The sequence below is a fragment of the Lissotriton helveticus genome, chromosome 10 (genome assembly GCF_964261635.1).
Source record: "Lissotriton helveticus chromosome 10, aLisHel1.1, whole genome shotgun sequence".
Taxonomy (NCBI): domain Eukaryota; kingdom Metazoa; phylum Chordata; class Amphibia; order Caudata; family Salamandridae; genus Lissotriton; species Lissotriton helveticus.
Window position 1 is genome coordinate 386,643,758 of NC_136071.1, and position 12,509 is coordinate 386,656,266.

At 44.0% G+C, this 12,509-nt stretch overlaps 1 protein-coding gene across 1 annotated transcript; it reads left to right on the forward strand.

Moving 5' to 3' along the window:
* Positions 1–286: 286 nt before the first annotated feature.
* On the forward strand, positions 287–6,943 carry LOC144785254 (uncharacterized). The gene is given in 1 exon segment (XM_078664261.1): positions 287–6,943. A coding segment is annotated over 1 exon segment (5,730 nt). The 3' UTR covers positions 6,017–6,943.
* Positions 6,944–12,509: the final 5,566 nt, after the last annotated feature.

Consider the following 12,509-nt stretch of genomic DNA (forward strand, 5'->3'; position numbering starts at 1 on the left):
TTAAAAAGTAATGAAAAACTTTACACAATAGAAAATTAATGAGGGGAGTATTTTCCACTCATCCATTCCCTGCCTAAAACAACTTGAAAAACCCACTGAAACCCTTGCATTTTGGAAATGTGATGCATGTCCCTCACAGATTTAGACTGATAGCATGAATAAACACTAGTGTACAGCAGAGAATTGTTAACGGAAACTTAACTGCCACATTCTGCCACAATACCAAATAGAGCCACCTCAGAAAAAGAAAACTGTTGGGAGCCTAAAAGACTCTTGCGCACTCACAATGAAACTTAGAAGCTTTAAGAAACAATTGACTAAAACAGGATCATCAGTTGCCTGCAAAAAAGAACCAAAAACAAGCTGTTCAAAAAAAGAGAAACCGAAAAAAAAGAAAACTTTACATACCTGTGAAGAATGTGGGAAAAGTTTCAAATTCAAGCCTGTGCTCTTGAAACACGTTAGAATCCACTCCACTGAGAGACCTTTTGAATGTAAAGTATGTGGAGCGGATTTCAAACAATATGACTGCCTCCTTGCACATAGTAAAATCCATGCTCCACCAAGGTTCACCTGTCAGGAATGTGGCAAACAATATTATTTCAAGACGAAGTTTCGCCTACATTCTTTGAGGTGTACCCATAGCATTGAGAAGTCTCATGTCTGTAGTGAGTGTGGTAAATGCTATGCAAGTGAAGAGAGATTAAAGTTGCATCAAAAAATTCACCGGAAAGCATCTTGGCACAAGAAAGAGAATGTCCCTTTCACATGTAACATTTGTAATCAAACATTCAAGTATTTCAAAAATCTAAAGGTTCATGAGAGGATTCACTCTACAGAGAAAATCTTCAGCTGCAGGGAGTGCTGGAAGGTTTTCAACTGTGAAAGGTTACTGCAGAAGCATTTGAAGCAACATGCTGAAGGGCAGAAAGTGCTAAAAGGGCTTGTTCAAGACATCTTTTCTTGCGCTGAATGCAAAAGGACTTTCCAGAGAGAGGCTAGTCTCATCATCCACCAGTGCAGCGCTCAGGCTGAGAAGCCATTTAAATGCATGACCTGTGGACAAACCTTCAAAAGCGAGAGCAACTTGCAAGCACATGGGCAGGTTCACACAGGAGAACAATGGCACAGTTGTGAAGAATGTGGGGAGGGGTTCAAAAGGAAAGACTCTCTTTGGCAACATGAGCTACGACACACTGGTCAGAAGGCATATGAGTGTTGTTGTTGTTGGAGACTCTTTGAAAGTGATTCTGCACTGAAAATTCACATGGAAATCAGCAACCACTTAAGAGCAGAGATTCTGGAGCAGGGGGGGCACTTGGGGGAAGAAACATTTCCTAGGACCACTTCTAATATCACTATTGAAGGAGATAAATCGTTTAAGTGTACAACTTGTGGGATGCACTTCAATCATGATATCAAATGATTGGTGCACGAGCGCTTCCACACAAAGGAGAACGACTATAGTTGCATCCAATGTACAAAGTGCTTCAAAAGCAAAAGAGACTTGTGGAGACACCTCCCTACATATACTAGAAATAGAAACAAATCTCACGGTCCTTACAAATGTAATGACTGTGGGAAAACATTTACTTCCATGTCTTCCCAGACCAAGCACAAGCGCATCCACACAGGAGAGATGCCTTACAAGTGTGCAGATTGTGGGAAAACCTATAGATGGTGGGGTTTACTTCAGGACCACAAGAGAACCCACACAGGAGAGAAGCCTTACCAGTGTGACCATTGTGAGAAAAGGTTTGCCTATTATAGTTCATTCAGCGTGCACCGTAAAATCCATTCAGCAGTGAAGGCTTTCAAGTGCCTTAAGTGTGAAAGAACCTTTGCATACAGTCATCAGTTAACACGTCACCAGGCCATGCACATGGAAGAGAAGCAATTTTCATGTTCAGATTGCGGGAAGAAATATTGGTTTAAGGAAACTCTTAGAAGTCACAGGAAAAGCCATACTGGTGGCAGTAGATTTTCTTGCACGGAGTGCAAGAAGACCTTTGCTCTGAAAAAGGCTCTGAAAGTTCACCTGAGATCGCACACTCTAGTGATGTCCCACCAGTGTGCGGAGTGTGGGGAAAGCTTCATTTCAGAGATGGAACTCCACAACCATCTCAAAATCCACAATGGACAGAATGTGTGTTCTTGTGCAGAATGTGGGAAAAGCTTTACTCATAAGCGTTACCTTTACAGGCACGAAAAAACGCACTCCTTGAACAAGCCATTTGTGTGCTTAGTTTGCGGGAAAAGTTTCAAATCTAAGCCCCAGCTGTCTAGCCATGAGAAAATCCCTTGTAGGAAAATACCATTCTCCTGCTCAGATGATGGCAAAAGCTTAAATCCAATGACTAAACTATCTTCTCACCACATGGTCCAGTCAAAAGAGAAGTCTAACAATTGTATAGCAAGCAAAAGAGATCTAGACGAAACAGAGCACCTGAGATTGGACCAGACTTCCAGCTTAAAGAATCCCTTGGCAGTCCATCAGAGTGAGAAGACTGGACAGATGCCTACTATAACCATTCTGACTGCCTCTGTACCGACTATAGTTACACATCAAGTGACAATACTTTGGCTTGGAAAACCAGATGCAGCCATATCTAAAGTTGCAATACCTCAGCTGGGGACATATCCAAATGGCCACAAAAACATAAATAGTTTAGGCCAAGAAAAGCAACCTGGTGTGGAACAAACTACAAGTGTAGAGAATTCCTTACCTGCCAATCAAAATGACCGAACTGGAGAAATGCCTGATGCAGCAACACTGGCTGCATCCATATCAAATGGTGTTACACATAATATGGGGATGACTCGGGTTAACAAGTTTGCAGATTCTATTTCTTCTGCTATGAATCTAGTTTCGGTTGCCAAGCGGACTGCAAGAAAGTCATACTTGAGGAAACATTCTGTGGTAACACCTGTTTCTGACAAGACCTTCAAGACCCATTCTGAACCAGAATGTCCAGTTATTGCAATGCCTGAGACTGTTGCTACTCCCCCTCCTACCATCCCAAACACCACCTCTGTCATCTGCACCCCTAATGCATCTGTGAAACCAAACCAGGAAACTCCTTCACAGCCATGTGTGGTTTCCACTTCAGAGATGTCCTTCTGGTGTGCTGACTGTGGGATGGGCTGGAAAGATAAGCCCACCTTCAGTGAACATCAGAAGATTTGGCATGATACCAAGAGCCCACAGCTATGTTTGCACTGTGTTGAGACATTTCATTCAAAGTTTGACTTTGAAAAACATAGCAGAACCCACAGACCTGATGATCTTGTTGTTGATATGCCTGCTTCAACATTACCTGCAGTGACAACTCATTCTTCAGTTTTACCTGCTGTCACAGAGTCTGTTAACACTGCACCACCAGCAGGCGTGGTTGTTGTGCCAAAATCTGAAGACGAATCCCCTTCTGCAGTAGCCGATTCAACTGCAATTCATTCTGCAGTTATACCCGCTGCTGTTACTTGTGCTACATGTGGAGATAGTTTTCACCAAATGAGCATTCTCGTGGATCACCTGAAGACCCATGTCGCCAATGGTTGTAACGACAATGGGTGTAAACAAGAAGAAACCCCATCTGGTCTTTGCGGGATTGAATCTGCTGAAAGATCCTTTTGTTGTGATCTCTGCATGCTGGACTTCAAGTGTGAGGCTTTGTTTATTGAACATCTGAGGTGTTGTCCTAGTACTTCATTGTAGAAGCCATATGAATGCTGTGAGAAGTCCTTTCTTACAAAGCTTGACTTTGATGAGCATTGCAAAACTCACATGGAAAGGCTTTGTCTTGACCCTGCTTCTGTGATTACCCCCTCAATTACATTGCCTGCTCCGACCACATTTACTGTTACCATGCCTTCTGTGACACAGTTTGCTGATTCTGTTCTCAATGCGGGCATGCCTGCTGCAGCCCAACCTGCTTCAACCTTGTCTTCTTCAGGCACGGTTGCTGTAGCGAGCTCTCCTGTCGATGGTTTTGTTCTCATGGTTCCTACACTATCTGTTGCCATGCCGGATGCTTCGGCAGTCTGCTACAATCCTAATATCTCTGGAATTCACCACTAAGAAGCCCTGCCACCATTATGTGAATCTTCCTTAACCGAAGGAGCCTATTGGTGTGTCGACTGTTCAATGGGCTTCAGGTATAAGGCTATGTTGGGTAGGCACCGGACCATATGGCACACAGCGAAAAAACTTAAACCATGTCCGAAGTGTGATCAGACATTTAGCACAAGGTTTGAAAATGAAATGCACAGAAATGTTTGTACTGACAAAATCAGGAGCCTGGTAACCCCTGCTGGGATTGCACCACCTGTCACTACCCTCGATGCTAACAAGCCTATAGTATACACACCTGCTAGGACCGAGACTAATCGTGCCAGCCCCAATGTGGCGAAACATGGTGTGCAGCTTTATGCTGATTCCCCTGTTACGAATGTGCCTGCTGCAGTCATTCCTGCTGCAAACATACCTTCTGTGACACCACATTATGTAACCACCCCTGCAGATACCATATCTGCAACAGCCACCTCTTCTGAAACTCTTTATGCTGCAAACAAAGATTCTCTGATGGAGCTCAATGATACAATATGCGAAACATCCAAGCCTGCCGACAGGCAGAGTGTGGACATACCTGCAGAGACCAACTCTGTTGTGAGCATGCCTTTTGTAACAGAGCTTAATGATACTGTGCCTATTGTGGTCAAGCATGCCGGCCCACTTTTAGAGGCTATGATTAGAGCAAACATACTTACAGAGACGAAGATTGCTGAAAAACAGCTTTCTGGTACCCTGCACATTGAAGAAATGTATGCTCCAACTGGGCCTGAAAGAAGGAAACTTGCTGAGACCATAACATCTTCATCTCAACCTGCTCCAGGTATAGCTTCCATGATACAGTTTCCAGCAACTAATCCTGATACCCCCAAGCTTGTTGCAAACACAGCTGCTTCCTCCATGCCTGCTTCAGCCAAGACTGTTTTGAAAGTGCTTGCTGATCCCACCTTCATAGTTGGAAGGTCTGGAACAGATGAACCTGCTGTGACCACATGTCCTATAATAACACCAGCTGTAACTATGTCAACTACAGCCAAGACTCATTCAACCCCATCTGAATTGACGGTAAGTCCTGCTAACAAGCCTGTTTCAATGGAGTCGGCTGATAGCGCACTGATTGAGAGAAGTCCCACTACAGAGAAACCTATGGCAGATCATGATCTTACCACATGTAAAGCAACCAATTCTACTATGGCCATACCCACAGTGACTAAACCTACTTCAGTGAAGCTTGCACTAGAAGAAATTGGTGAGAACATGCTCATTCAAGGAAAGCATGCTGTAGTCATGCCTGCTGTCTCCAAACCTGATTTAATCAAACCTAATATGATGAGGACTGCTTCATTAGGGCTTAACGATTTGATTCCCAATGTAGCCTCACCCAGGGACTTGCTTTGTGAAGATATGCCTACAGTAACTATGTCAGAAGCAACCAGGCCTGCTGCAATGCAGTGTGATGCTACCTTGCTCATTGAGGGAAAGACAACTGTCTGTCAGTCTACTTTGACCACACCTTCCACAACCACCTTTTCAATGACATCTGCCTCATCCACATCTGTAGCAAGTAGTCATACTGTAACACGGCCAGCTTTACTGACCTCTGCTGTGTCTGCACCTGCTGTTAAGGAGCTTGATGATAGAACCCTCAATGAAGGAAAGACTAATTCTGGCAATCCTGCTACAACCACAACTGCTGCAACTAGTCCTGTTGCTGCCATGCCTAATGCTGTCACACAGGTCACTATCACGCAGAACAGGGATGGACTCGATCAGAAGGCTGTACTCCTTTTACGCTGGAGAATCCATCCAGCAATGGGACCCCAAGTGCATGAGGAAGCTAGTGCCCCTGTAGATGACAGTATAGGATGTCCCAACCCCCCCCCCCCCACTAACTTAACAAGTGGAGTCTCCAAACAACTCAGTCAATTCCAAAAGGGCTCAGCTTGAAGTCGTTTTATTTCCTTTTGTCAAACCTTTATGAAACCAGTACCATAAATGTTTATACAGACAAAGAAATCTTCATTGCTATGATCATTTTCAACTCTGAATCCCACAGTGACATGTGAACACACCACGTCATAGAATAACCTACATTCTGCAAACCTAATCTGATCCCCTGCTTAAAAGTACTTCCTGCGGTCACTGATCCAAGAAGACACTTGCTCCCGGAACAATTCCTGTAATAAACACATCTTTCAAGTGTCACTGATATGAGTCTGCACAGACTGTAAAACGTTGCATTCATTGAATATACAGTTTACGGCAATTTTTGGGGGGTTGTCTTAATGAGAGCTAAATGGTGTTAGCAATTGAAAAGAAGATTATGCAGAGTTCCAGATTGTGTCAATGTAAACAATCGAAACTTAGAGGAGAATAAGCTCATTGTTTATTGAGTGAGAAAGAAAATACAGAGGTAGAGAGTGAGAAAAAGATGGACATGAAAGGATTACATTGAATTTGGGAGCAAAACGGTGCAAGAAAAAGAAAGTCAGAAAGATTGTGAGAAAGCAAGTCTTCATTTCATTCAACTAGTTTGCCATCCTCCCTGTCCAGTGGGTGGCAAAACCAACACTTCATCTGAGCAACCCACAGGCGCTTGTATACACCTTATACCTCAGCTACCTACTTTATTTAATTATTTAGAGTGTGATTACTTACTAGCTGCACCTATGATAGTTGTATATCTTCAATATAATTTGCATGCAATTTGTGAGAACTGCAAATATGAATGTGCTTCATTTAAATCTGTTGTATTCTAACCATTCTCCACCTTGTTTCATTCATACTTGCTTTCACTACAAACTTTCCTCATTTACTTTCAACTGCATTATTCCACTTTTCCTTAAAAAAGTAAACTTTTCTTTTTAAACACAATACTGTTTCCTTTAAGAAAAACTTGCTGCATAAAAAGGTTTACTTTATTTAAAGGTGATCATATGGGCAGTGCTGGTCTTCTGATCTTATCAAGCCTCCGTCACTGTGATGCCTTCAGTCAGATTGTGTTGCAATTTGCGACCTAACTCATTAATTAATATTCATGAAGTAGGTTAGACTACAACCCACTCCAAATGAGAAATTTGCCGAACAAATTACTAATACTTTAAAAATAGTGCTATTTATTGAAACACATGCCAGTGATATCTGAGGTACACCACTCCATACATAACATCAGCATAATCATCCAACACATAGGGATCATGTGATACAGCTGTCCCCCTGATCTGACCCAGTGCAAACCACACTCCCACCCCGGCACAGGGCAACATTTTCCATAGCATCTCCTATGGGCCATTGAAATCCATTTTCCACTGCTGCAGTATGTCCCCCCATACAGATATATCTTTATTTGCACCAGACCTTCTCACTCATTCCATTTCGGGATCCAAAGTGTCTTGATTTAGGAGGACGGACTGCAGAGGGCTACTGGAATTATGTGATTGTGCGGCTGTGGTGTTTTTCGCATAATTATAGATTTTCCGCATTTGCCCCATAATCTGTAGATTTCAACACAAATGTTTCTAGCTCAAATTCCCAAATGGTTCAAATGTTACTAAAAATGCAGCAACACCTGTTGCCGCGCAGTAGAAGGCCCTTTGTAAATGTTGACTGGCCTCCTTTCTGTTGCTTATTGCTAATAGTGGGTGTTAAACTGGTACTAACGAGATGAGGCACAGACAGTAGTGTAACAAATGTAAACAATTTAAAATAATGAAGTACTGCTATCACACAGAATGTGCTGCAATTCGCCGCATAGTTTGCCTTTTCTCGCCACATAATTTACTCCACCCTGCCGCATAATTTGTCCCTTCCATGCTGCTTCATTCCAGTGGCCCTGCATATATTCTTAGGTCACTGGGTCTGTGCCATCATAGTATTATAGAGTTCAAATTGATCATTACAGTACACAATGTCTTTGCAATCAGTCTTGTACTCTGGGTCTGCTGTCTTCTCTCCACACACAGGATTCCAGTCTCTTCATCAGCAGGAGTGCCAGCAAGCTTACCGCCTCACAGAGCTCAGACCACTTTTGGTATATCCCAGTAATGCCATTATTGGGGCTAACTCTACCACATCGTCTATCATAGTCGACAGTACCACAACCACTTATTGGCAGTATTCTGGCACCACCACACTAGGTGTAAGAAATCCACATACAGGATTCTGCATCTAGCGCAGCGGAAGTGCTCTTTAAGTTTGTTTAGAAATATGGTGTGCGGGGAGCGATAAGCGTGCTGGATGTATTTATAATGAATAAGTCGCAGTCTGCCATTGGGTGACAGTTCTTCAATCTGGCTACGGTATTAGACCCACTCAGTCTGAAAGGTCCCTTCCCAGAACCATCTACCACTGTGCTCTCACCTTGAGGTTCGGCATGGGGGTTTCAGCTTGGATGGAGGGGTATACCCCTCCTACAGTTTGTCAACAACCATTTCCCTGTGGTGCAAGTAGAAATAATGTTTGTATTTTTCACTCTGGGGTTTCTTGTGTGAAAGCCATGCACTCTAAAAACCAACTTGACAGGAATATATCGCCCATCGTATCTAAACCCCATATGTGCAATTGTCGGAGAGTACTTGCATTGCAAGTGAATGAGTGTAACAGGTACTGGTTCATGGCTTGTTTAGGGGAATAGCCTATTGGAGAGCTGTCTACTACAAATGTTATCCCATGCTGCTTGCGTATATGCTGCTGTGTTGATCTCCATTCCGTTGCAGCTTGGGTTCTGTCCCCACAGCTATGTCATTGGATTCGGATAAGCGCCATGTTCAGTTGGCAGGTGCACCATATATGGGAGAGGATAATGCCAGAAATTCCCAAAGTGCGCTTGGACGCACTTACAGTAGAGTTCAAGGTCAGGGACAACTAGACCACCCCGTTCATAAGGTGGTTGTCCAGGTCAATGGAAAGTCCAGCTAACGGGGTAGTGTGTTCAGCATCAGCTGGAATATTGTGGATTTATTTCAATTAATCGCAGCTGCCTGGAACTGAGTAGATTTCAGTTTAACAGGGCTGAGGTTCCGCCTGGGTCTTTCAAATAAAGTGTGATGTTGTCTGCATATAATGAGATGATTAGGTTGCAAGGCGAGTTCTTTAGCAAGTGCATAGAGTATGGGGGTGAGGGGGCACCCTTGGTGAGTGCTTCGATTAATAGCAAACAGTTCAGGAAGCAGACCACCCATTCTAATCTGGGCAGTTGGGGCATCATATAGTAGCCATACCTGGCGAATGATGTACCACTCATGACAACCCTGAAATTATGTGATGCCATTCGATCGAATCGACAACTTGGACTATAAAACTGCCTAGGGTCCAGCTGATGTATAAGGGCAAAAGGAGTTCTCTGCTTCTGAACGGTTGATCTACCTACCGGGTATAAATCCTGCCTGATCCAGAAGGACCAGCCCAGGCAGGAAAAAGCATCCAGTTCACCAGCTTTTGGCCAGGATTTTTGTGCCTTTATTCCAAGAAGGGGGGAGTGAGAAGTGATACAAGGTTTGCTCATCTTCCCAAATGTCGAAAAGGCATGCAGAAATTCATTCATTCATTCATTTCATTCATTTGATAACTTTATTTCGGTCATAGACCATAAAAGTGCACATAAAATACATACAAGCACGAAATATTAAGACAATAAATAATAATCAAATCGTTAAAAGAGGATTAAACTTTGAGTTATCAAAAACAGGAGAATAGAAAATATCATATTTACTGCAGTTAAGTTAAAAAGGTTTGTCTTCTACGCCACATACTAAGTAATTAACGGGATACGGCGAACACAATAGGGGGGTGAGTGTCATAGGTCAGGATCCAACAAGCCTGAATGAAATGCAGAAGTTTGAGGTTCCTGCAAATTGGGATCAACCAACAATTTCTAATTGCTGAGTAAGCAGGGCAAAAAAACTGTACATGTGTGACATTTTCATTTTTATAATCACATGCAGGACAAGCTTCATTATTAGACTTTAACCGTTTACATGTAAATGACCTAATAGGTAAAGTGCCATGCCTTAACTGGAGATACAACTTTCTAGCAAACGGAGGTTCAATAACATCCATGAATTCCTCAAATTTAGATTCCATTTTAACAAGGAGGAACTCTGTCGTTAGCCTGCCCATGATTGCAGAGCTCTGGTGTTTTAAAAAATTCTGCCTGCATATCTGGGTATGGAGTTCCCTTTTTGATATCCCAGGGCAATGAATCTCCGGTGTCTCCCAAAGTTCCGGGAGACCTATCTGGATACTAACGGCCCTAATATGCTGCAGCCATGGGATCTTTTTACATTTATGGGAGGTCCAGACCTCAGATAATTCTGCTCTGTAGGCGGCCAGTTCAGGGACTGACCAGATCCTCTTCCAGTACATAATTGGTCTTGCACTTGTGATCTCCTCTATTGGCTCCATCCCAAGGTCTAATCTAAGAGGAATCAGTGGTGTGCTGACTGGTAGACCAACTAGGTTCCTCATGAAGCTTTGTTCCACCCTTATGAGGTTCTGAGACTGTTTATGCCCCCAAAGTTCAGCACCGAATATTGCCGCAGTTCTAGCCTGACGACAATATATTTCCAAGGCCGGAGACACCGGCTTAAAGACTGACTCCCTAAATACTTTGCTTATACCCCCCGCTAGCTGTGATAATTTGAGTGCCGACTTGGCAATCTGCGTATTCCACTCAAAGCTCTCTGTCAGGGTAACACCCATGTATACAAAGGTCTTAACCCTCTCAAGGGGAATACCATTTAAGACCGGGTTTGGGCGTGTCCGCTTCGGGGGGTTGAAAATAATGAACTTCGTTTTTTCTAGGTTGATTTCCAATCCCCTCGCCGCGCAAAACGCCACAAATCCGTCAAGCGTTCTTTGAATGCCCGATGATGTTCTAGACAACAACAGAGTGTCGTCTGCGAACATCAGAGCGGGCACTCTCCCTGTGGCCAATTTTGGGGCATCGTTGTCCGCCACACCATTCAGATGATCCACAAGACCATTAATGTAGAGACTGAATAGTGTGGGCGCCAGTACGCACCCTTGGCGCACTCCTTTCTGGACAGAAAATTGATTCGTAAGGTCGCCGTACCTTCCGCACCTGACCTGTGCATAGTTGTTTGTGTGGAGCCTAGATAGAATGGCCAATAAATAGGGCGGGAGTCCCAGGTCTGCCAGCACCTTCCACGGTTTCTCACGAGGGACTAAGTCAAATGCTGCCCGCAGGTCCACAAAGACAAGGTAGAGGCTGCCACCCTCCACACTTGCTATTTTCCAGTACAGGACCTGCAAGCGAAGTATTTGATCTATGGTAGAAGTGCCAGACCTAAAGCCTGCCTGGAGTGTTGTTAGAATCCCGTTCTCATCTATCCACCCAAGGATCCTATCAAGGACAATCCTCCCCATTAGCTTTTGTGATGTATCTATTAAGCTAATGGGTCTATAATTTGATGGAGTAAGTGAACAGCCCTTTTTAAAAATTGGCACGATCTCCGCACCCACCCAAGTTGGGGGTAAATCAGCTCCCCGCAAGATCTCGTTAAATAAAACGACCAAGTAAGGTGCCCAAATTTTGGGTTCGGTACGAAACAAATCCCCAGGCAATTTATCCAGACCTGGGGCCTTATTTAAGAGCAATTTTCCTATTGCTACCTCAACCTCTCTCAGTGTGATAGTTTCCACCTGGGGGAGGCAGGACTCTCTTCCTACTCTCAATTGGTCCCTCCAACAGGGATTGACAGGGTCCCCACGTGTTGATGCTTAGTTTGGGGACCTTTAATAGGAACTACGGTCATCTTTTCACAATCTACAACCCCATGCAGAAATTCCAGAAGCTGGACATTCTGCAGGCTTTGTTTAACCGCATCAGCGCTAGCGGTTTTCCCGCTGTGCGCTGAAGTTTTGTAAATACCGCGTTACATGACGAGCTCAGCTCGTCATGAGCGTACGAGAGGTGTACCTCATGACGAGCTGAGCTCGTCATCGGCGTGGAAGAGGTTAAAGAGCGCGGCAGTTTGTTTGCCTTTTTAGGTCTCGGCTGGCGAAAGCTGTGCGCATGTGCTGCTCTATTCATATGAGAGCTTCTTGGAATCAATACAGATTCCAAAGCTCTCAGAGGCGGAGTTGAAGCCCGGCCCATCTTCCTCATTGGCTGGCTTCATCCTGCATGCAAAACGCAGGCTCAGGATTGAAAAGGAGGCTTTTTAGTCCCTCCTTGTCTCCTTTTAGCCCCACCCACCAGGATTTGATCTCTCACTCGCGGCCTCACACACGCTTCTTCATTAGCTGGGACGCACTATGTTTCAATTTGGTGCCGCTGCACAATGCAACGCTTTGTCCACTCTCGCTTCGCTCTGCTGCAACAGACTCATATATATTTAATAACGAGCTGGCGGGTAATGTGAATAATGGAACAACTTCTGTCACTTTCACTCAGCGCCCAAGCCAGGGTATAAATCCT